Source organism: Archocentrus centrarchus, unplaced genomic scaffold (assembly GCF_007364275.1).
Source record: "Archocentrus centrarchus isolate MPI-CPG fArcCen1 unplaced genomic scaffold, fArcCen1 scaffold_26_ctg1, whole genome shotgun sequence".
Taxonomy (NCBI): domain Eukaryota; kingdom Metazoa; phylum Chordata; class Actinopteri; order Cichliformes; family Cichlidae; genus Archocentrus; species Archocentrus centrarchus.
Window position 1 is genome coordinate 4,839,691 of NW_022060256.1, and position 24,822 is coordinate 4,864,512.

Sequence of the window (24,822 nt, forward strand, 5' to 3'; positions counted from 1 at the left end):
CATGATCTGCAGTTTCAGGTGAGTCTCATTAAAAGTAAATGTTTCTCCATTTCTCAAGCTTAAAGGAGGCCGGCAGTCGTCATAAAACACCCTCCATTACAAATCAGATCATACAACATAATCTGGTCCTTGCAGGCGTAAACTGTGGTAAATGAGAACACTGTCTCACTATTAAACAAAAGCAGCCAAAATGCAGAAACGTGTGAAAAACTAAGTCCATCCTTACTGCTCCCGTCGGAATTAAGAAGGTCAGTAGCAGCCAGGAGCTGATAATCAAATGTGCTCAATAAACTCATGATCACAAAGTGTGAACACCTCCATAAAATCAGAAGCTTTGTCAGTATGCTGGTCTGGAGTATTCAGGTGCATTAACACAACGCCAAAGTGAAAAGATACCAGCAATGATCTCAGAGAAGGAATCGTTGCTGCCCATCAGTCTGGGAAAGGTTATAAGGTCATTGCCATTTTTTAAGTCCATCATTCTACAGTGAGAATTATTCACAGTGGAAAATGGAAAACATTCAGCACAGCTGCCGATCTTCCCAGGACTGGACTTCCCAGCAAATTCACCCCGAGGTCAGACCAGAACATCCAAGAGCTACTTCCCGGACTCCGCAGGCCCCAGTTAACAGGTTAAATGTTGAAGTTCCTGACAGCACAATTAGAAAAAGGCTGAACACCCGTGGCTTGTTTGGAAGGGCTGCCAGGAGAAAGCCTCTTTTCTCTAAAGCAGCACAAGACTCCTGGAACGAGAGGACCGGACAGACTAAAGCAGAGATGTTTGGTCACGTTGCAACCAAACCAAAAACGAGGTTAATAATAACTAATGATTAAATGCAGTCGGGTATAAACCCAGAGAGCAAGGAAGAAACACTCAGTGGGAACCCCCCCAGCAGCCTAGGCCTACTGCAGCATAACTAAGGGAGGGTTCAGGGTCACCTGATCCAACGTTAACTATAAGCTTGATTAAAAGAGTTTTTGAAAGATGTTTTTGCTGCTAAAAGTGGTTCAACAAGACACTGAATGAGTGTTTTTCTCACTGCGGCTGCATTTTTGTTAAATATGCACTGACAGTATATTTGTTTGTTTGAGTCTGTTTACCTGATTTTAAGAGCTGTTAAGGACCAGATTATTTTAACCTGACAGAGGGTTTATTTATTTTTATTCCTCTTTAAAAACCTTAAAACAGAAGCACAAAATCCTTTTACTTTTATAAACTTCATGTTTATTCATATATACATGAATATATTAATCTCTAACCAAGAAAGGAGAGAATGTACAATGCAAAACAAAATCTTTATATACAAATTAATAAATAAAGACAATCAAGGACAGTTTTTGTTTTCTACACAGGTTTTTGTGTTCTTGGGGAAAGGAAAACAAAGAAGCAGTTAGAAAAAGTTCTGAAATCCTTTTGTTAAAATGGGAAATGGCACCCGAGCACAGTTCAGGGGAACAAAATAATAATAAAAAAGGAAACACACACACACACACACACACACACCACACCAGCTGGTTTCCACTTTGTTCTGTTTTTTCTTGTAAACGCAGCCTTTTTTGTTTTTTTTGTTCAAACTCGCACAGAATCAGGTCAAATCACAAAAGGTATGTCACTGTCAGCACGGGCTACGACGACACAGAGCGGTCCATCACGTCAACTTCACCAGCACAGAAACACTCGCAGGGTCAGGAAGGTCGCCTCAAAGGTCTGCGAGATGGAGCTGCTGCGGAAAACGTCCACAGAAACGGCCTCAAAAATACAAACTTTTCTGTTCCAACCAAACAGCACAGGGACAGAACTGATGCTGCATTCAGGTTGTGTTTGGAAAAGTAAAACTCGAGGCTGGGGATGTTCTGTATTTTACTAACCCACGTGTGGGAGACGCTGAGAACAGATCAGACAGAGGGTATAAAGCAGCTCATTTATAACCTCTGATCAATTTGTGACATCATGTAAGAGAATGAAACAATTTATCAAAGAGACGGTTTTTAAGGTCCTGTTACACAAAGAGCCGGGGATAAGGCTACACGCTGCACTGACTGGATGGGTGATATCACGATAATGTGGTGGTTAGCACCATCGCCTCACAGCAAGAAGGTCCTGCGTTCAAATCCACCAGCCAGCCTTTCTGTGTGGAGTTTGCATGTTCTGTCTGTGTCCGGCCTCCTCCTAATCTAAAGATGGGAAAGGTTAGGCTAACCTGGGATTCTAAATTTTCCACTGGTGTGAATTTGAGTGTTAATCTCTGTGTTAGCCTTGCGACAGACTGGCGACCTGTCCCGGGGTGTCGCCCAACGGCAGCTGCCTCCAGCTGCAGCCCAACCACAACCCTGAGCTCGATAAGCTGGAGAAAACTGATGAACTATTTAGAAATACTGACAGCAGGAGTTCCAGTACCATCAAAAAACAGATGCTGTTTTGTCTATGCTGAATTGAGGCCATGTAACACATGAAAATGCCACCAGAGGGCAGACTACAAGTGGAATATTCAAATGTGTTGCTAGTTATGGGTTTGGACTATTTTCCTCTAGAAAGTCGAGGCCAAAGGCGGGAAGACCTCAAACTTGAATTAATTTCAGCCCATTGATGAAGTGTCAGCAAAGTCCAAACTCCCGGGATGAAAAAGTTAAGCTCATGCTAGAAGTGCCAAAACTGTAGTTCCACTATTGGCCACATGAGGCTGAGACCCTTAAAAAACAAAAATCCTGCCCGAGCGCAGGTTTTACCACATTATTTAATTTTAATTACCAAAACATGGTCAGAGTCTCTCTGTGTCTGGTGTAACATGTTCTTACACACCATAATGTTACACAGCGGTTGACAGCGTGCGGGATTTTATTTCCCCTTCATATAATTCGGCCTGTGACGTTTGGTTGGAATAAAAAGATTTTAAAACAGGAAAGTGCAGGTTTTCCGGCAGCTCCTGACCAACACGTCTGCTTCAAGTTTCTCGGACAACAGTCTCCACAGGAAAATGGGTCCACACGTTTTTCCATAGTGTTCTCCCCTTTTTTTTTCTTCCAGAAAACAACAGTAAACAAACAAACTTTTTTTTTTTCACCGTGAAAAGGCAGAGGAGCCGTCTGTTCAACCTTTTTCTGTTTTTTTGGCACATGTAGGGTCAAGCCTGCCGCCTTCGCTGCTCGCCGGCGCGATGGGCAAAGGGCAGATTTTCACTACGACATCATTAGGAGGGAATGAGACGTTTGGGTTCACAGTGCTCGACAGGACGCGCCGATCAACAGGCAGAGAGGGCAGAGTGAAAGGGTCGAAGGTCACAGTGTTCAACAGCGAAGGATTTCACGCCACAGTGGCCCGAGCAACACCCACGACAGCCCGACGCCGTGCCTCCTGCTGATCATCACCTTATTGCTTTCACTTTTTTTTTTTTTTTAAATGGGCGCTTCATTCGTTTGATCCTTAATGTGTGACCTTCATGCAGATGAAAAAAAAAAAAAGGCAAAACACGGTCGAGGTGCAGGCCAACTCACAAGGTGAACAACACATTAGGAAAAATCCAACCTCAGATTTTCGTCATTAAGTGTATCTGGTGACCTATATTTCCCTAAATTTGTGATGTCCTCCATTTCCCAGAATGCTTTGCAACAGCACTGACAAAAACGTACGTAAAAGTCCAGCAGGTGAAGTGAAACAAACACCTAAATGTAAATGTGTGTTTATCTGCTCTAATACATGATGCAAACATGACAAACATTAGCATCTGCTGCTTACTAGCCTACAGTAGTTATAATAGACTGTATATAAAAGATGGGTGACATTTCTGAAAAGTCCTTTAAGCCTGCAGGCTTTCTAATGGCCAGCAGGGGGCGACTCCTGAAGGTCCAAATAGACTTCTGGTTGCATAAGAAAATAATCCTACTACTGACATGATTTATGACTTCAGGAATCTCTTTCCTGTTGAGTTTATGGTCTCAAATGCCAGATTCAAGCCTCAGTGAATAGAGCAGAATCTCAGTTTTGTAAATTATGGTCCCATTAGTGATCATCTTCTTCATCTTTGTTGTTTCCACAACTTAAAAGCACATGAAAAGCCTGAAATCAGAGGAATAACTTCCCAAACTGGGAGACAGGACCATCCAAGGAGCGTGTGAATGCAGAGTAACAGCTGAGTATGTAGATCAGGGGACCATCTAAGAGCTTTTATAGGGCTCTACTTTTAAAAACTGGAGACAGAGTTTCAACGTTTGGTCTTAATTGGCCAAAAAAAAAAAGAAGACCTGAAAGTTAGAAATGAGAAGCTGCTTTGTGTGGAGGACGTATCTGGTTTCAGTTTAGCTGTTAGCATTTCTGCTGTTAGTTCGGTCACTTAGCATCCACAGGAATGGAATACCAACCACAAATATCTGAAGCAAGTCACCAAAAACTGCGTGAGTGTGTTTTAGGTTGGATTTTTCCTTTAAAGAAACAGAGAGAATAAAGAGAAGAGTTTGTTCCCTCGCGTTCAGTCTGGCAGCGTCACCGTCCTTCGCCTGGGCTCCTGCACGCAGAACCTTCAGAAGCTCCTCTGCACGTTAACGAGAACACAGAAGCTAAAATTCACCCAAATCTACTTTTTCACGTTACTGCTGGAGCCCAGAGAGGAAAGACTCTGCTGTCACCACCGACACACAAAAACCACGGACGATACCGCAGCGCTAATCTGGCACGTTTGGAAACTGATGGACATGAAGCACGAGCCGCCATGTCGGGAGCACAGCTAACACACATCTATCGATTCCTCCGGGCAGAGCGGCCCGGGGTTAAAGAAGCGACAGGTTATCCCCTCATCAACTCTGTAACGCCTCGTGTCTCTCAGGCATTTCTGTGGTTTTCTAACACGGCGGCCGGCGGTCAGGAGGAAGAGGAAAAAACAAAAGTGAGGTGCAGCTCATTATGCCGTCTTCAGAAAGTAGCAGCACCATATCAAAGAGAGAGATGCAAACAAATGTACAAAGAGAAAACAAAGTGTCGAGTCTGTTAACAAAATCTCGTGGTCCGTTTGAAAAGAATATACTGCACAGATGGTGTTAATCGATATATACACTCAGTTTTTCTGTCTTGTTCTCAGCTCGTGTTTCTGTCCCGTTTGCTGCATCCTTCTCCGTGTAGTGGTTACGATTCATTAATAATAAAAAAGAAAACAGTGGCGTGTGATTCATGGCTGTGCCCACTGGATTTTGACACCATGTTTCTGGCAGCGTTCAGGAGTTCGAAGACTCCAGATTCCTCCGCGCCTGCGTCAGCGTCGCTGGTGTTGAAATGCTGAGACGGCGGAGAGCGAAACCTTCGAGCGCCGCAGTCCCACAAACACCGTCGACATCAGGGACCGCCGGGGCGAAGGCGGAGGCGGTGCACTTGCAACAAAAGCTCCCTGAAAAATTAGAAACACATTCAGACACCTTTTGTCCGTTAATGTTCGCTCCACGGCAGGAGGGTGCGAGCGTGAACACTGAAGGGTATCATACAGGGATGAGTGCGGCCGCAGGGTTTAAAAAAAACAAGCAAAAAGAAAAAAAAAAAAAACCAAGAAGTGTTTTTGTTGAAGGTTCAGAAACGCCTGAACTGACCGAGTGATGTGAAGATGTAAACAGCTGTAAACAAAAACGTAAAGGACCGGGAGATCGAACTGCTTTTCACGAGCCGGCACGGACACTCAGGCTGAAGGACTCCGAGCAGCTAACACGCCTCGTTTTTCCCCCACAGACGCGTCCTTCGGCCTTTGACGTCCTCGGAGGGTCCCGATGACGCGACAGTTAAAGTGTTGAGGTGCTCCTCTGCTTCCTGGTAGTCCTCAGAAAGGTTCACTTGGTAATTCCTCCTCTTGGATCTCCAGTTTTTGTCTGAGCAAAAACTCAAGCACCTGAGCAGAAGCTGACGAGCGGAGGTCAGAGAAGGTGAACGAGGAGGAGGAGGAGGAGGAGAAGAAAGGGGTGAGTGGAGGAGGAGGAAGAGGAGGCAGGAAGTTGCGAGTTTCTCCTCAGAAAATCCCTTTAGCGATTTTCAGTCCCTTCTGTTTCATGCGAGGAAGCGTCGAGCTGGCCACGTTCTTGGGCCGCACCGGCCGGGCCAGGCCGCGCTTCTTCAGCACGAAGTCGTAGTTGGCAGTGGAGTTCATGGCGTAGAAGACGTTGGCGTTGTCCGGGATCCGGAGCTCTGCGGAGGGAGAGAGAGAGAGAAGCAGCATGTGGTCACTTTCAGGGGAAATGAAAGAAAATCAATTCTTTATCATCAAATAAGGATCAAGTCAATAAAGCTGTGGTTCAATTCATTTTAAATGAACAATTAACACCAAACACATAATTCAGCTTATACCATTAATGACTGTGTTTATGAGACATCCGTCCACATTTTTATGGCCTGTTTTCCAGTTTGCATCAGTAACTTACGTCATCATTTACATTTACTTTCTGTTAATCTACTTTTTGTTTCAATAAACGCACCATCATATTGTACTTACTGTATAAAACCTATTAATAAGTACATGAAATGATCACCTTTGTCCTCAGAGATTTTCTGCATGAGTTCGTAGTCCTCGGTCTTCTCTCGCTCCAGGTTGTGTTTGATCATGGCCTTCCTGATCACCGCTGGAGTCTTGTCCTGACTCGTCACCTGAATCAGGGACAGAACATTAAACGCCGCTGCATCGGTGTGTTTGAAACGTAAAAACAACGACATCACGATTTTAAACACGCAGAGACGGCCGAGTTCGGTTGCCCTCAAAGCCTAAAAGCTGTTTTTCTGCCCTCACCAGGATGCTCTTGTACATGTTGCCGTTCTCCACGTCCAGGCTGACCCTGATGATGCAGCAGTCGTCCACCTGCTGGTTGTACAACGGCAGCGACAGAGTCGAGTAGTTCGACACCGCTGACACCGAGCGTTTGTGCGAGCGCGAGGCCGACAGCGGGGTGGAGGAGGAGACGGAGGAGGAAGAGGCGCTGCTGGAGCCGGAGGCTGAACCGGAGCTGGAGCCCATCCCGGAGGTGTCGAGGGACGACAGAGACGTACATTCCCAAAACTGAAAGGGGAGCAGAGGGAGGGGTCGGTGCAAGAAATGAAGCCAATACTGGAAAACTAAAAACTCCACGCGGTTCCTTTATGCAGAAATAAACCTGCTTACAGCCTGTAAATCATTCTGGTATCTCCAGCTAATCTCCTTCTTAATGATAAGTGTAAGAGCAGATTTATTTTAATCAGCCATCTATTTGTATTTTATTAGAGCTTAAACAGGTTTAAGCTCAGGTTTAAGAACTGACACGTGGCTGTAACTGCTGGCTGTGTGCTCGGCCTCATTTCCACTAACTGAGTCACTGAACTGGACCTCTCCGCTATGTTTGTGCCTTTTGGAGAATTATTAGAATTAATATTAATTATTCCTCAATTACTGAGCAGCTTTGCAGCATACTAACCAAAGCAGATAACCAAAGGAAAGTCCAAATGCACACAAACAGGCCCGGCTAGCAGACAGTCACGTCGCAGCTACAAAACAGCCACATCAGGTTTTCAGTATGACATGAACAGAAGAAGATAACGGTTACCGTTGAGGTCGTATCTGCAGGTGGAGCTTCTCTCCCCAGCGCTGAGACAGTTAGTTTCACCGAAGGAGTCGACGTCTTGAGAGGGACAAGAAAAAAAAAAAAAAAGTCACTGCACATCCTCAGAGGACTGACACAGACGGTCAGGAGAGGATGTTCAGAGGTCATACTCTGAAGCCGCGAGCAGGCAGAGCCATGTCTACTTGTTGTAGCTGTGAGCTACCACCAGGGGGCAGCGTGGGCTGCTCTTATTCATGTTTGAATAAGACTGTTGTGGAGAAGACGGACTTATGGCGCGTGTGTTAAACAGTGGATGTTTATAACTTCTAAAGTGGTCTGAAACCTAACTTCAAATTAGTAGAAATGTTTCTGTTTTTGCAGAAATCATTTGGATAGAAGTGCACGTCACCTTGATTGAAGGGTGAACCTCAGGTGATCTCAGCACGTACAGGTTTGGCTTTTGTGCCTGCTTTGACTTCAGTTATGAGGAAACGTTCCCAACAGGAATGCTGTTATTTTTGTTTTTTCCTCATACAGCTGCTGTCACATGTTTTACAGTGAGGCAGCAAATACAGGTGTGCAGCCTTTTCTACCTTTCTCTCGTGTCCCTCCGGCGAGTCCGACAGGAAGCTGGCGTTCACATCCTCCAGGTCTGACCCGCTCGAGCTGACGGAGGTGACGCTGAGGGCGTCGCCGCTGTCCCCCCCGCCTCCTTGGTATGGTCTGTAGTGCGTGTGGTCGAAGGACTTGGAGTGAGAGCCCGCGGCGCCGCTGGAGCCGGCCTCCGTCAGCTGCCGGCTGCACACGACACAGCAGCGGGAGGGGAGGAGACATTTTACCATGATGGAGATAAGACTGGCGGTCGAGTCTGAAACAGTCGTATTAGCGCAGTGACTTACTCGCTCCAGCGCTTCATGATCCCTCCGTTCTTCTTGCCCCGGAGCGTGTTGCTCGCCGACTCTGACAGAGGCTCGATCTCACAGGACAGATTGTAGCTGCAGGAGCAGGAAGGACATCAACAGAGAATATGATCATTTACACTCAAGATAACGCTGTTACTCAAAGCATCTGTCAGAGAATCCGAGTTAAAGTTGGTAAGAATGGATCTTCCAGATTTGGTGCATAAACCCGGTGGATTACTCATGGCATCTTTCCGTTAGTGATCCTGTCATTTTAAATGGTTTTCTATTATTTTAAACCCCTCACTGCCTCCTCGGACCTCCAGCATCACCTTTGTTTTAACAAGAGCAGCACTAAATATTACTGAAAATGATATTTTCTGCTCAGTGTGATTTGATTTTCATCAAAACACACTGATATTTTAGTCCTGACAGTAAAACTGAGGACAAACCCACGCTACACGCTGGCAGTCAGTGCTGTGAATCATTTAATAAACTCCCAGAATCCTCGGAGCATGTGAATTTTTCATGTGTTCCTGCCAAAACCTGAGATATAGATATTTGTTTTTAAACACAGCACCAAGTCTCTTTAAATTCCCCTTTTCACTGACTGCAGACCTGCTGCTTTCCTGAGGGCTCACAGACATGACGACTGACCTCTCTGCCTCGCTGAGTTTCTCCACGCCGGCGAACCACTCCCTGAAGTGGCTGTCCTGAGTGAAATTGTAGTTGTTGGAGGCCAGCTGGAGCAGTTTGATCTGAGCGATCACCTCAAACTCCTGCAAAAAGAGGGCGGAGCCAAAAACAGGTTTGCTTAGTGGATTCTGATTGGCAGATTTATTTTTTCAGATGATTCCAACCATAAATAAATAAATAATAAATCACCTTTCTTCTCTTTTCAAAGTTGATCAGACCGCCCTGAAAAAGAAGAAGAAAAAAAACATTAGACAGTGAATTAAAAACGCAAACCTGGAAAGGAGGCTTCAAATACAAAAGTGATCACAGTAACGACTCCCATCAGGCGTCTGACCTCAGTGTAATCCTTCATGGCAGTGTCCATCATCACCAGGTCTGTCAGGAAAGTCCCCAGGTAAGGAATGGTCCCCTGCATCACTCCCTGTTTACAGAACGAGTGGAGATAAACATGCAGGCAGGGTTATTTATGTCAGCGCTGCAGGAAGCTGTGGAAGTTTAAGCTAATCACCACTTATGGGAATTTGTAGACGGCACAGAAAACTTCCTGAAAGTGGAATTTAAAAATCAGCTGGCAGTCCCCACATTTCCAAAATCTGCTCGAACTCCTTCAATGTAAAGAAAACCAGGAATTTGGAGGGGCTTTGATACCCCTGACACAGAGTACAGGAGGCTGCAGTGACATCTTTTGCCTCTAGATGTAGCTGTGAGCATTAAAAAAACCTGCTCAGGAAAATGTGTCTCACCAGGTCTCTCTGCTGCTGGTGTCGCCTCTGAGCTCGTTTAGGGTTGATTTCTAAAGTTGCAAATTTGGAGGTGCCCTCCTGCAGAAACAAAAGGTTTTGATACTTTAAAGCACATAAACATTCTCTGTGCTACATTGTTTCAACATCAGATATGTTAGCAGATTTAAATGGTTTAAATGCACACAGCTTCTCTCAGCTAATGTTCATGCCTCACACTTTTATTACAGTCACACTAGTAAAACAAACAGAAGTTAAAGGAGCACTAAGTCCACAGTATAAAGTACGTAAAGTACACTGTAACACATGAACACTGTTAAACCTGAGATCACTGAATACAGCTGTAGCTGTTTCAAACATGATATTTAAAAATGAGGCCTCGCTCGGCCTCCTCCTCTTCTCTCCTCGTGTCTCGTCTTCGCCTCCTCCGCTCGTATCTCTCGTGGGAGCGGCTGAGACGCGAGGAGAGGAGTCGAGGAAGCGCAATCTGAGGAATGAGGAAAGGAAACACAACTCACAATCCTGAACTCAAAATCACCCGCACACATTTTCCCAGCTTTAGAAACAAAGGCGGCGGACTTTTAAAGGCCAGAATTATTGGGTGTCTGGGTGACTTAGTGGTGAAGCCGGTATATGGAAGCCGGACCATATAGATATGCTGCGTTGCGGTGCGGGTTCGAGTCCCGGCCTGTCGCCAATTTGCCCGCGTGTCTTCCCCTGTATCTTTCCCCCCATTTCCTGTCTCCCTCCACTGCCGATAAAAGCCGCTGTGGCCAAAAAAAAGAGGCCAACTTTATTGAAACATTTGTCATTGTCAGAGCACGCCAACATTTCTGGATTTTTCTCACATTTCCTTCAGTCATCATAATAAAAAGACACTACAACAGAGAGTGCAATTCATTCAGAACTTAATGCACTGAATTCCTGCAGCCTGTCGTCCTTCTGAGTGTTTTTAAATCTGCGGTGGGATTCTTGTTCATACCTGTGTAATTACATTCCTCTGATTGTTTGAGGTGTTCATTATTTTGGCTTTAACAAAATATCTTTCAACCAATTTTCTTCAAATATTTCAAGTAACTTTCATGATAAATTGTTAATACATACGTACTGCAGTTCAGCTTCCTCAAAAACAGCATGGAGCTCTAGCAGAACATGTGATGTTTGGACCGAACTTTTACACAGCACCGAGACAGTTTTAGACATTTTTGTCTTTTCATTGCTTATATGAGCTTTCAAACATGAGATTCTGTGTTCAAACCTCAGCGTATCTCACACCTAACAGTTTTTACTGGCTCTAAATATGATGACGCTGCCCTTTAAAAAGACATCTGCTGTTTGGTGATGTAAAGAGTGTCTCATGCATGCAGCTGGGGTGAATATCAGAGAGGGGGAGGCTGGGCGATTATTAAGTGGGAACCTCCCTTCATGGATGTTTTGCTCCAAAAGCTCCCACTTTTTTTTTTCTGTACTACTTTTATGTGTTACAGTCGATTAGATCTTTAAAACTCTTTTTGGAGGAAAAAATAAAACATCTGCATGACCTCAAAGTAAAAAGTGGGAGGAAATCCACCTCCTCGGCGTTCCTCGCACATTCCGAGTGATGTAATGCCCAGAGGCCTCTGCAGCTTCGTGCAACTCGAGCCAGCCGAGCAGAGTGAACCCAGCCTGGCCCGAGCAGATAGAGGGGGGGGGCGACGCCCTGAGGTCTGCTTTCACATATTGGACCTGTTATCTACACCTGCCAAAGGTTTCCTCCCTGTGACGCCAGCAGGGATTCCCTCAGTGGACGCCCAGGGTGTTAACTAACACAGCATGACATCAGCAAACTTCTCAGGTGATAATTTACTCTCAACCTTCACTTTGACTAAACTGCAAAGAAAGATCATCTTACACAAGTGTCACGAGAATACAGACCTCAGTTTGGTGAATTATACACACGTGTTTCATGTTTCCCTGTCACCACACACACACACACACACACACACACACACACACACACACACACGTTCATTGTATCTGAATCCCACATGCACAGACTGTCCTGCTTTTAGTAGTTCAGTAGCATAACGAGGTTTCTGCATGTGAGCCTGTGAGGGCTCGAACCTTCGTTTCCCCAACTTTGACATTTGCTTTAGGTTTTATTTTAAGCTGTTTTTCAGTGAGTGTCAGTCTCGTGCTTCAGGCTCTAAATACTGACATTAATATTATTTTTCCACAGTCGAGCAGCCTTAATGAACGTCCAGTCAAACATCAGAATGCTGAAGACAATTTAAAAACATGAGGATTGTCAGGAAAGCCCTGCAGTCTGTGCAGTTACCGTCATGTCCCAACTGCTTCACCCAGCTGTGGTTCAAACCTTCTGTTTACAAGCAGCAACCAATCAGGAGAAAGCTGGCATAAAGGGGGAGGAGCTAAAACATCCCGTTTCAAACAGAGGACGAACTGAAGGCCCAGTGACAGGCTGACAAGTATGATTTTGAACTGTGAAAAGAAAAGTTAGCGCAGTAGAGTCCAGTAGAGTCCAACAGTAAAGACAAAGCGCAGAATTTGTTTTCTCTAGGTGTTTCGCTTTGTGTGAGAACAGCAGCAGGTGCAGCCTGTTGATCTGTCAGCTCATTTCCTGCTCAGTCACATTTCTTAATGAATCAGCTCCTGCTGCCTTCCCATCGAATGCGTCAATATCAGCTGCAAAACACCCCGAAGGTGTCGACGCGTGTCTGTGTCAAACCCACTAAATCACAGTAACGATGACAGCAACCCGTCAGCAGCCCAGAGCCCACCCAGGATGGATCCTGTTGACCAATAGTTACAAGGAACAAGGTGTTCTGCTGTGCAGGAAGTTTGTCTGCAGCTGCTGTGAGGAAGGACACTGACAGTAAAGGGTCACCTAGCTGCGCATCCTCCCACCACCTGCTCAGCCGCCATGTTGTACTGTTATATAACTCAGACTGTTTCATTTGTACGTATTATAGTGAAGCTCTTCCTTCAGGGGCAGGATGCCCCTCTGAAGCTCCTCTGTTTCACTGTGCAGCCCTCATTAGTATCACGTTTACATCTGTTGCTGTGACTAACCTTCACCAGCAGCTCTCGGCTCAGGGAGTAGTTGTTGTCGTCAGAGAAGATCTCGGACAGCTCGCGGAAGGTTCGGAAACTTTCCCTGCGGGCGGACGAAGACGTCAGTACACGAAAACCAACCGTATCCATCAGCCTGGACTACATTCCCTCCACGGGGCCTACAGCTGGACCAGAAACCTACCGTGACACTTCCTCCCACGTCCTCTTCAGGCGGTGGATGGCGTTGCACTGCAGGGCGGAGAGGATGGCTCGCAATGAGGAGAAGTTCTTCAGTATCCGACACTCCTAAAAACAGCAATCATGCCATCAGAAACAAACTAAAACGGGCCTCAGCTCCGAGCGCACAAACTCAGCAAACCGGGCGTCTCACCCGAGCAACATCGATCCACCGCTCCAGCAGTCGGGCTCTCTGGTTGGGCTTCAGTGTCGGGTTGCTCAGGCAGGTGGTGATGACACAGTTGGTGACAGAGTTGAACTGGGCCACGGTGGCTCTGATGGTGGGAGCCAGGTGCTCCTTACCTTTCTTATCCCGCTGAGACCAAATCCCCCCCAGGCAGTGGTAGGGGACCACCTTCTTAAACAGATCCTGGAAGGACAAAGAGACGGAGGGACGTAAAAATCAAGGCTCAGCTTCAGCTTGTGGAGGTTTTGAGCAGACAGCACTTACAGTAGGTAAAGTTCTGAAATGAAAAAGTCTGGTATGTTCTTAATGAGGTGTCGATATCATTTTAACTGAAGAGACTAAATGTGTTGATAAAGGAAGGGGAACATCCTCACCGCGTCCATGAGCGTGAACTGCTCGGCCACCATGATGGGGTCAAACGACAGGAAACTAAACGCAGGAAGCTCATCCTCAAAGCCGCTCTCTTCCTGCGTAGCGAAAGGGCAGCCGATGTGTTCCCCTGAAGAGAATGAAAATACGTTTCTCACACAGCTGACTCCACCTGAGCTCACCCCGAACACAGTTCCTGAACCTTTCCTCTGTCAGCGCTTTTCTTTGTCCTTTACAGCAACAAATATTTCAGCTTGAACTGAAGCCGAGCCCACAGCTACCTGAAATGTGCACAACTTGTTTATTCTAACACTTCAGTTTCTACTGTGGACCCCCCCCCCCCCGCCCTTCTGGAGCCCCTGCCTGCTCTGTTGTCCCTCTCTCGTCCTGCCTTCATACCATCAGGATCAGGCTCACACTGCTGTCTTCGGTGGAAGTGGGCCAGCAGGTTGCGGGCACGGCGCTCCAGGTCCGAGCCGGGAAAGTGGAGGTGAAGGTAAGCGAGGAGCTGGTGCAGACACTCGTAGTTGGGAGGGCTCCAGAAGTCCTCAGAGTACTGGTCCAGCCACGCGCCCAGGATGGAGGAAACAGTGCTGAAACGCACAGGAAATAAAATATAAGACATCAAGATATAAAAAAGTGTAAAATGGAGCAGATGTGTATTTGAAACACAAACAAAGCTGATGTAACCCATGTGTCAAACACACTCATGTAACTGAGCCTGATCATCAGTCTGATGGGTCACAGATGTACGCACGTTTAATCCTGTAGCTGTTTGTGTTTATCATACCTACAACATGACAGATATTCATGAAACTACACAAAACTACAAGGTGTGTTTGAGTGAATTAAAGTACGTCAGACTACAGATGATCACTAAATAACAATGAAGTCATCACAGGCTGTTTTGCCATTCTTCTGATTCAACCTGAATCTAAACTAACATGTAAATGCCTCGTTTTTCTGAATTAATGAGCTATCTTGAAAATCCCCAAACGAGCCTTGGAAGCGTAAAGTCATTAGCATTAGATGGGTTTAGGTTTGAAACACTGGGAGCTCCTGGCGTCTCTGAGTACTGCAGATGGTCCTCTGAGAGAGCTGTTTGCCTGCTGGATATGGCAGGATATAAGGGTATATTATGCATCATCATATAATGCATTCAGGGTGTCTACAAAGTGGCTCAAGACACAAAGATGTAGAAGGTGATTATTACCCAATAACTCACCCCAATAAGGCTATTTGGAAAACAGCATTATGTTTGCACAGATGTGTAATATTTAAAAATATTTTGTGCAAAAACTGAAATATGCGTTAATTGTCAGAATGTGACGATTTAACTTTAACCAGAGAACAAGAAAACAAATGAATCCTGCTTATTTTTCTGTGGCTGATCACATTTTTACGACTGCCTGAATTCAAACAGCCCCCTCAGGGGAAAAAAGGGAGATCCCTTTAAGCTGGGGAGGAGTCGGGGGGGGAGGCTCGGTGAATGCACTCGGTGATGAATGCTGGCAGCTCGACACCGAAGGTCGCAGCACGCTTACTTTCTCAGCTCTGTGCAGTCGTCCTGGGAGATTCTGTGTGCTGTGGCTGCAGGCACATTCTGGAGCTTGGCATACCTAAAAACAGAAAAACACCACAGCTTCAGTTTATAACCCTTTATTTATATTATAATCATTATAATTATAATCACCTGTAAGTCCTCAGGACCAATATCTCCTACAACATTTGGGGCGGGTGAGGTATGCACTCTACTCAGTACCCTTTATTTCTATTTTTTTTAATGTTATTTGTTTTATTGTCACCTCGTCAGTCATCTGTGAAGCACTTTCTACTAAACCTACCTACATGAAAGGTGCCACACAAATAAAGTTTGACTGACATGATCGACCACTGAGCAGGGGCCATCTGTTTAAGCGGAGGGTTGGTGGTTCGGTACGATGAAGACTCCCACGTTAAAACACATTTCCTAAAAATCTCGTGTTGTCTTTGGATGCGTTCCCACTTCATGACAACTGTAAGGAGGGTGACTGGTGATTGGTGGGTGATGTTTGGGTTTTATGGGCTTTGATTAAGACTTTAAAATCAGGAGTGTGTCCAGACACAGGCAGCCGTCTGCAACTGTGTGTGCTGTTGGTGAAAAGAAATCCTGACTCGCTGTACTTGGTTAAATTTCACTGCTGCTACAGTGCGATTTATCTCTGATGTTGGGATGAAGGAGAAAAATGTGGGTTTTTCCTCCAGGTGTGTCGTGCGTTGTCACCGTACCTGTTGAGCAGGAGATCCAGCACCTGCTTGGTGGTGGCGAAGGATCGGTAGGTGCAGAGGAAGATGGTGACGTAGGTGGAGTCTTTGCCCTTGAACGCTGACACCATGTACTCCACCAGCCTCTCCAGAGTGCCGGCCTTGATGGTCCGCACCTTGCAGGTCTCGTAGAGGCTCAGGGCGGAGTCCGTCTCCACGCCCAGCCATCGCTGCCCCTTGCTGGCCGACTGGTGAAGCTGCACCTTCCGCAACGTGATGGTGAAGATGGCGTCCTCCTCCGCCTCCTCGCCGATCTCCTGCGTCGAGCTCTGAGAGGCAGACAAGGAAAATAAAACATTTTACTCCAACCATCGAACTCAAGTCGGGGTGAAATTTTGTCCTAGAAATCACGGCGGTTTCTTCGTGATGGAACGAGCGCTTCAAACGAGTGTTTAGGGGACCAGATTAGAGGGAGCTGAAGGCTGAGAGGAGAAGCCATCTTTACCGTGAAGAAAGTCGAGTTAAAAAAGTCTGACATCTAATTCTGGGACTAAACCCTTTAATTATGACCATCTGTGTGACCTGGCCTTCTCCGTTCTGCTCGGTCTCTCTGAGTCATACTTCGTGAATCATGTGCGTGCACAAACAAACAATAGCTTGTTACCAAACAGAGCTTGCTGGATAACTGGGACCACAATACAGGCTGCAGCCTGCATTTACACAAACAGGGAATTAACACAAGCTGCTTGTTGCATGAATGGGGGCTCTGTGGGCCACTGCACGTCACCACCGCAGCAGTTTGTTGTTGTTGTTTTCATATTGAGGAGAAAACAAAGATGAAACAAACCACGAGCCGTGGTGCTGGCAGGGATCATCATAAAGCAACAACACAAATATCACTCATTAGTATCGCCACAGAAGCCAGAGCGTTACGAAACCCTTTAAAAATAAAACTTCTGACAGAGTAAAATTAGAGCTTTATTAATCATTTCCTTCAAAACCCCAAATTCTAATGAAGCCGCCAGCTGTGCAACCCCCACGTGCACTGTGTTCATAATCTTTAAGGGGACAGATCATCGGTGCACCCGCCCCGTAGGACAGGAGGCATCAGCAGTAAAGAAGTCTGTCTCTTTTAAATTTAATTGAAGTAAATGGACCTTTGCAGAGTGACTGGATCTGAGGAAGCAGCTGAATGATATCAGAGGCCATCATGACAGCAACCCGAGTGGGACAATGTGATGCAATTTCAAAATAAGAGCCAGGAGGACTGTCTTCTAGTAACCTGCTCAGTGATCAGACATTTCTTTTGAAACGCTAAAATAAATAACCAAATCTACCCGGACAGCCCAGCCACCTGAAGTCTGTGTGTGGGAAACACTGAGTCTGCATTACCTTTTATTACAGGATTAAACTAAACCTCAGCTGTTTGAGCACTGAGGAGGACACTCAAACCTAACCAGAGGAGCTACAGCAGGGTGACTCGCTGTGGAGGAATGGAGGGATGGCATGCAGCGTGGCGTGCCACAGTCATCTGTCACGGCCACTTATCACGGCTCCTCGGAGAATTAGTCATCAGAGTCCATTTCCAATCCTCACTGCCTGCTTCTGCAGTCGGTAACATCTCAGTCCTGAGCTGAGAGAAGCTCGCCACGATGTGCAGGTGTAATTAAAGGTCAAGCCAATAATTGACAGATTAACTGAGTAATAATGCAAACCTGGACGTAGGACTACATTGTAAGAAACTGCGACATTTTCAGCATTTTACTGGCTCTAAGCGGGATAACTAACCTTTGCCCAAGAAACAAGAGTCCCGTACACAGAAGGTGAACTTCAGTAACCCTGGGGGAGACCTGACAGTTGAGGGAGGGTGTATGTGACAGATGAGCAGACCCCTGGACTGCTGCAAACCTGAGGGTATAATGTCCGAGGCACAGCTGCAGCTGAGAGGCTCGACAGCAGGACCGGCTCTTATCAGCCAAACCGCAGAGGCCGCGCTGCTATCACCTCGAGCCCTGAAAAAATGCAGCGCTCAAGGGCAGCTCCTCGCTCTATCCGGCAAACCGATTCCCAGAATAATGCTGCTATTCATGCCTGTTCCTGTAAGTGTTGCCATGCAAACCAAACTCTCCCTGCTGGTAGAAAAATAACCGAGAGATCAACAGTATTAAAGACAGAGGAGTTCAATGCCGCCTCGAAAGAGCTTCAACAGACGGAAGCTACAGAGTCTGAAACCTGACCGATGATGACGATGATCCTGGTGTCCAAAAACGAGATCTTTCAGTGAATTATCAGAAACATCCAGGCTACAAATGCGTCTGTTACCCTGTCAGTGGTTTCCAAATTTTTGGGGGCCAAAGCACACCACAGGGAAAGCCACAATTTCTAGACACACCTGCACAAACCAGCTTCACTAATATCTGAATATCATCAGGTTTTTTTTTTTTTTATATATACTATATTTTTTATGATTTTTGTCCTTTTGTGGCAGCTAGGCAAAGTTCTTCCGCTCCACCAGGCACACTGATGGTCCCGGCTATCCAGAAACTACGACAGAGTTTGATTCTGATGTTTAATTCGTTGTATTTGTCATTTAAACTAACAGTGCCCAGGCCCAGCGCCCCTCAGCACACCATCTGGGAACCACTGCTCCGCATCATGCACATTACACTGGTCCAGATTTCACCCACGCTTTTGTTTTCTCTCAGCTAGTCGCTCTCTCGTCTGCAGCTCAGCTTCATGCTGGTTTTAGCAGACAGCATCACCCCAGCCCCGGCGTCTCTGCACTGACCCACCTTTTTGTTATTCTATATTTATTTGTCTGCCAAGGCACCTTGTAAACTTTGTTTTTAAAAGATGCATGGCTTAGCATGGCTTCATTAAATATGCTAAAGTTCAAATGAGCTGATGTGGAGGGGGTCGGGCAGGAGGCGCTGACTGATTTTTGATGGAGCATTAACACTGAAGATGAGACAGGCAGGTGCACGCAGAGACAAAAGCTCCAGAGATTTCCTGTTAACCACCAAAGGAGAGCCGGGAAGCCGCGGACTGTTTTCCAAAGACTCGCCTCTTAAACTGACAAAGGTCTCAAGCTTGGAGATGAGGAGCAGGAGAGGCTCTCCTCTCTCAGCCTTCACGTAGATGTGGAAAAGCGTTCTTGTAAATCAGTTTTAGCTGCAGCTGGATTTAATCAGCATCGTAATATATAACAGCGGATGAACAAGAGGACTGATAAGCCGTTCTGTGTGTGTGGGGGGGGGATTTCTCATAAATCCAGAAGCAGCCCTTTTTATTTATCTTAGCGTCACATTCCTTCATCCTGACTCAGTCAATGAGATCGGCACCAACACAGCGAGTCTTCTCACACCACCACCCTCATATCAACAAAGTGTGAGCATGGTTAGATGATCATAATCATGTTAGTCATTAAAATCACAAATAACCAGCAACTGCAGCAGCAGCAGCACACTGAAACAGACACACATAGAAGCCAGTTTACTCTCTGTGGTAAAAACTAAACAGTCATCACAGCAGAGGAAGGTTTTTATTTCTAATCCTGCTCTCCTGCAGATAATCATCCCAATTTAGTCCCTCAGTGCTGCCACTGACAAACTATACACGATTTCTTCATCCTGACGTGTCAGACGCTGAGGCACATTAAATTCTGGGATACTTATTAATATGGCATGCAGATTATATAGTTTAAACTGAACCGATTCTGCTTCTTATTATTCTGCAGCCTGGGCCTCTGGATCACAGGGATTACATGTGCATCCTCAGAGACAGAAAATATAAGACAAGCACAAGAGTGCCACTTTAAAAAGGAGCCAGCGTGGTCTATTCACCCCCTCAGCAGATTAAACCATTTATTCAAAGTGCAGCTGCAGTTCCTGTCATTTTTAGAAAGAACTGATATAAATGAACTCTAATCTTCATGAATCCTAATAATCTGGAGCGTCTGCTGCATGAATACCTGAGCTGTATAACAACGCTCAGACAGTACTCTGAATCTGTCTCGAGCTTCACCGACGTTAAAACAAACTTACAAAACTACAGAAGGATCCACAGGAAATGTCTGGCATCCAGAAACGGCCTCCTCCACACGCTTATCAGATCTACGTTCACCTACACTGTCCTGGCTGTGAATGACCGTGAATGCATACGTGGGCTGGAGGAATGTGAGGCGAGTAAAAGTGTCAGGAAAGAGTCACGAAGCAGGGAAAAGAAGTTTCCAGAAGGAAAGAACACAAACATTAAGCCATGTAAGTGCTACAGCTGTTTTAATGCTCATTTAAATTTAGACTCAACACAGTGACGTTTTTTCCTTGGTTCTCCTCGGCTTGACTGTTACCCTGGTATTCCGGCTCAACCCTCACAGTAGAGTGGGAAGATTCCCATCAAATGTACCACAGCAGGATCCTAATGGATTTACAGAGGGCACAAACAGAAGCTGATAACTGTCTTTTCCAACCCCAAGAATACCTAAGAAAGCCCCTCCTTTGGTTAAAGACAGCTCTTTTACATATTTAACAGTTTTTAGTTGCTGGGTAGTTTTGAATCCTGAAATGTTAAATAAGGAGGAGGCATGGAAAAGCTCCAAACCATCATTTAGGTATAACTTAAACCCTCAGATCTGACTGCTAATTCTGTGTGTGGCTTTTAAAATATTGGTGTTAAAACTGCAGGAACACAGTAATAAAAGGTCGATCCAGCACCTGTGATGGATGCTTTCAGCAATTTGAGTCCCAATTTTCCCGCTTGCCAAATAAACTCTGGCTTTTGTGCCCCAATCCTAACCATAAACCTGGATTAAAAACATTCCCACTGACAGGAATGATGGCCCCACTTCTAATGAGCCAAGCTGAACCGGTGACCACTGAAAGGCTCCTCGGCTATTTCCAAGGTTTGCTTCTAGAAGAACTTCATTTCATGTGTTTTCATTCATTACACGGCCAATTATATTAGGGAAAATACAAGTATTTCTATTAAATGATGCAGCACGAACTATTGTAATGCCTTAACTATATGTGGTCCAATGATGCTCACCTGCATAATCACCCATCAAAGGCTCACTTTGTGCAGGGAAAAACACTAGGACACTTTTACTTTAACTACAGGCTGCTCACTTCAATGGATTCATGAGTACTTCAATGGATTCATGAGTACTTCAATGGATTCATGAGTACTTCAATGGATTCATGAGTACTTCAATGGATTCATGAGTACTTCAATCAAAGCCTGGAACCAGTGGCATCAAGGAGGCGACGACTGGTACGAAATTCAGTCTACAGGTTGCTAGCCCATGTCGCTGATCAGAAATAAAACCTTTGTTTAAAGCTCTTAGGCCTAACAGGAACAATGGCCCCACTTCTAATGAGCCAAGCAGACGTAAACAGGATTGATTCTCTATTGAAATTAAACGTTAGAGTCGAGTATCAACTCCCAACCCTCCAACCACAGCTGGCTGACCTTCTCATTTGTTCCCAAAGACAATCACATCTCAACATAAAAAAAAAAAGTTTATCTCAGATAACAATCCTCCTTCTTTATATCTGATAGTGTACAGTCTTTATAAATACTGGCACAGGAACAGACTAAAATAAACACGAGTGCTGAAGTAAACCCTCAGGCTCAGCCAAATCCCCTCAAGGCCGACGAGCGCTGTGGGAGTGTGTTCGGAAGAGCAAACTTATTAAGCTCATCAACAGCAAACACACCTGCTTCGAAAGTGACCATCAGAAATCCCCTCTGAGGCAAAGTCTAAATGCAGATCAAGAGAAACTGACGAGAAAACCTTCCCCCCAAAAACAATCAGCGACTGAACAAAGCCAACAATAGCACGCGTCCATTTCAACTCCGCGGCACAAGCCGGCGACTTCCCCTCGCTAACAATGAACGCTGAAAGGCGGTGAGATCATTGGAAGCAGGGTAAGAGACAGCAGAGGGGAGGCGGGTGTAGCCATCTAAACACTGAGGCAGGGGTGGTCTCCGCCAGCAGAAGCTTGTTTATGTACCAAAGTCATTACTCTGTCTTCCACTGCATGCTTCTGAGCATCGGGACACAAATGGAGCACTTCTTCTGTAAGAGCTCACTAACTGGGATGGAGAATTTCTGGGGCCGACTTATGTTTAACGTAGTTTGTCAGAGAGTCGATGCCAATATTTCTGCTTTGCTTGGTTTCGATTTAGCGATTAAGCACCGTGAACACTCAGCTGTTGGGTGTCCTGTGACCTTTGACCATCCCATTTTAATCAGTTCATCTCCGAGTCCACGAGGTTCTCTGTGTCAAACACACTGAAAGCTCTTCCGGGCGTTCTTTATGCAGGATGTAGAGATTTGAATGGGGCCGTTTGTACTTCAAGTGCTTCCAGGTATTCCTGACGGCACATTCAATGACAGTGGATGGATTAGAGGGACCAGCAAAATCTAATCAGTTTATTCTTGAGGCCAATTAAAGGTGTGTGCCAGATAACCTGAGAAACCATCCAAATATTCCTGATATAGCACAAGAATTCAACCTTTATCGATACACACTAATCAGTTCATCCTGGAGTCCAAACAAACATGTCCTGAGAGGCCATCCCAGCCTTTCTGATACAAACTTCACCTTTGACCAACAACATTTGTTTTGCTCTTCACGGAGACCACAGGATTTTTTTGTGTGTGTGGAAAATGTTGAAACATTTACATAAAACAAAAACATGTGAATCTGGAGGCCAGCGAGAACATCGCGGGTCAGCAAAGACACATAAAGGCATAAAGGTTTGTGACAGTGCAGCAGGCAGATGTTCAAATATTTCACTACTCAAGTCAAAACGTTCAGCTGTTGATGTGCTGTATCCTCTGAGAACCATGAATCTGTGCTAAAGTTCACTGCAATCCATCCAATTATGATTTAAACACTTAAGTTGCAAATACTCGTGAGGCAAAAAGCAGCTAAAATTTATTGTGAAAAGCAAGAATAACAATTTGAAAAATCTACTAGTGGATAAAAAAATAAAGTCGGGTTTAGACACAGACGGACGATAAACTGAATATGCCAACAATTCACAGGGTTATTCCACTGGCTAAGCTCAGAATAAGTAAATCCAATGTGTCCTCATGAAAGATGATGATTATATAATTAGACATGCTTTAGCAAGCTGGAAAGATCCACAGGTACATGCGTATGTGCTAGGGGAAAGCCGGTTTATACTTTAATAAGAGTGATGAGTGGAACAGCAGCCAGCAGCAATGAAACGAACGTGTTGATGCAGCTCCAGAAGTCTGGTTTGGATTCCTGTTAACAATCCTCTTTTGCGTCTTATCTTTAAACAGAAATGCATGAAGACGCCTTCTTTACTGCCAACACCACAAACGGCCCGTTCTCGTCCCCGTGCGTCTCCCAGCCAAAAACTGACTTTGGACACGAACGGATTTTGCTGAGAAATTAATTTGACAGCCCGGCCGTGGTTCACAGAACTTCTGATTAGATTTTGGAGATGACCTCAATCCACAATTCCTGTAATCAGATTTTTTTTTTATTAAGTTGGCTTGCTTACAGTGTCAGTGCAGATTCAAAGTGACAGCAGTGACTGTGTATGACCGATCCATGGAGGAAGTTTATGTGCGTCATGTTTCTTCAAGTTATTTGTACTTTCTACTAATCTGACTCAGTCAAATTTCATTTTTTCCTTAAACACCGAAACAAAACCTTGATTTAAGCCTCAGCTAAGGACATTTCTGCCCATGTATTGCCTCAAACTGTGAGAGAAAAAGGATTAATCCAGCTAAATTGGCTTTGTCAGTCATTATTAATCACTAAAATGCATGCATGCTCACAGTTTTATTGGGAAAATGAGCCTCTAATGCTGATCCTGATCACACAGGACTCATTTTCATATCCATAAATCTTTGTTGACACAGTAATTTGGTTGGTCTGTTTCTTAAATTTGATTGTAAAACTTCTCAAATATCCGCGCTACTTGGTTTCAGTCATTTATATCACCCTGAATCGGACAAGCTCAACTCAAAGTCCACTTTCTTGTTTACTCTGGCGCTTTTGCACATATTTATGCAGATGTTTGGTGTCATGGAAAGTTTAAAAGTCCACATTTCCACTGAGCAAACTCATTCTGCTGATGTGGACCATCTGATATGTGGAAAGGCTCCAGAACAAGCAAATGTGTTTGAAACAGGACCTGGAGCTGATCTTTTTCTCTCATCTGTGGCTCCAAGTTCCAAAATAAACAATGAAAGCATCACTGTACACTGCGGGAATCGGAGGACAGCTGCCCTTCATAGAAACTTTAGGAGCTAAACGCCAAACCAAAGAGCTGGTAGATTAGTTAGAAGTATGTGATCAATGATAGCACAGCCTCAAGGTCCACTTACTAGCTGTAGCTCGAGGTTTTCCTCAGTATCACTCAACTGTTGCTATCACAGTTACTCCATTTTCTAACGATAATCTTTCAGCACAGCTGAAGCCTCTGGAGGACGAGGAGGAGGAGAGGGTAACTAATACCAGCAGAAACATGAGGTAAGGCTAGAAAACCAAAATAAACCCCAAATGATGACAAACTGATAATTTTGTCCTGTGGGAGGGTTAAATGTCGCTCCTCTACAACCCTCTCAGCTGTGTCCACGCACAGCGCAGTAAAGACCTCCACCCCCCACCCCCACCCCCAGTTAATCCCACCGAATTAAATCAAATCCCTCCAGAACCTTCTCTCCTGCTCTGACCCACTTTGTAACTCACTCAGTAAAGCAAAATAACTGCTTTAAACGTCACAGGCTCACGTCTGCTTTGTGTCTCTGCCAGGCTAATGACTGTTGTTCTGCAGCTGATAACAGAAAAAGATGTGAATGTCTACACAAAGTAAACTG

General features: G+C 45.2%; 1 protein-coding gene across 4 annotated transcripts in view; it reads right to left on the reverse strand.

The window, feature by feature from the left end:
* Nucleotides 1-1,248: 1,248 nt before the first annotated feature.
* LOC115775922 (ral guanine nucleotide dissociation stimulator) overlaps nt 1,249-24,822 on the reverse strand; it is a 63,393-nt gene continuing 39,819 nt past the window's right edge. For 3 of the 4 annotated variants that reach the window (XM_030723446.1, XM_030723445.1, XM_030723444.1), the window contains exons 2-18: nt 15,984-16,288; nt 15,260-15,334; nt 14,115-14,308; nt 13,721-13,845; nt 13,314-13,529; nt 13,125-13,228; nt 12,941-13,025; nt 9,872-9,949; nt 9,463-9,549; nt 9,318-9,350; nt 9,090-9,211; nt 8,433-8,528; nt 8,127-8,331; nt 7,537-7,611; nt 6,750-7,016; nt 6,496-6,610; nt 5,979-6,154 (exon numbers count right to left, since the gene is read on the reverse strand). In XM_030723446.1, the coding sequence (XP_030579306.1) occupies nt 5,979-6,154; nt 6,496-6,610; nt 6,750-7,016; nt 7,537-7,611; nt 8,127-8,331; nt 8,433-8,528; nt 9,090-9,211; nt 9,318-9,350; nt 9,463-9,549; nt 9,872-9,949; nt 12,941-13,025; nt 13,125-13,228; nt 13,314-13,529; nt 13,721-13,845; nt 14,115-14,308; nt 15,260-15,334; nt 15,984-16,288 (2,358 nt within the window). Of the gene's footprint in view, nt 6,155-6,495; nt 6,611-6,749; nt 7,017-7,536; nt 7,612-8,126; nt 8,332-8,432; nt 8,529-9,089; nt 9,212-9,317; nt 9,351-9,462; nt 9,550-9,871; nt 9,950-12,940; nt 13,026-13,124; nt 13,229-13,313; nt 13,530-13,720; nt 13,846-14,114; nt 14,309-15,259; nt 15,335-15,983; nt 16,289-24,822 lie in introns of all 4 variants that reach the window. The other variant, XM_030723443.1, reaches the window with a different exon arrangement.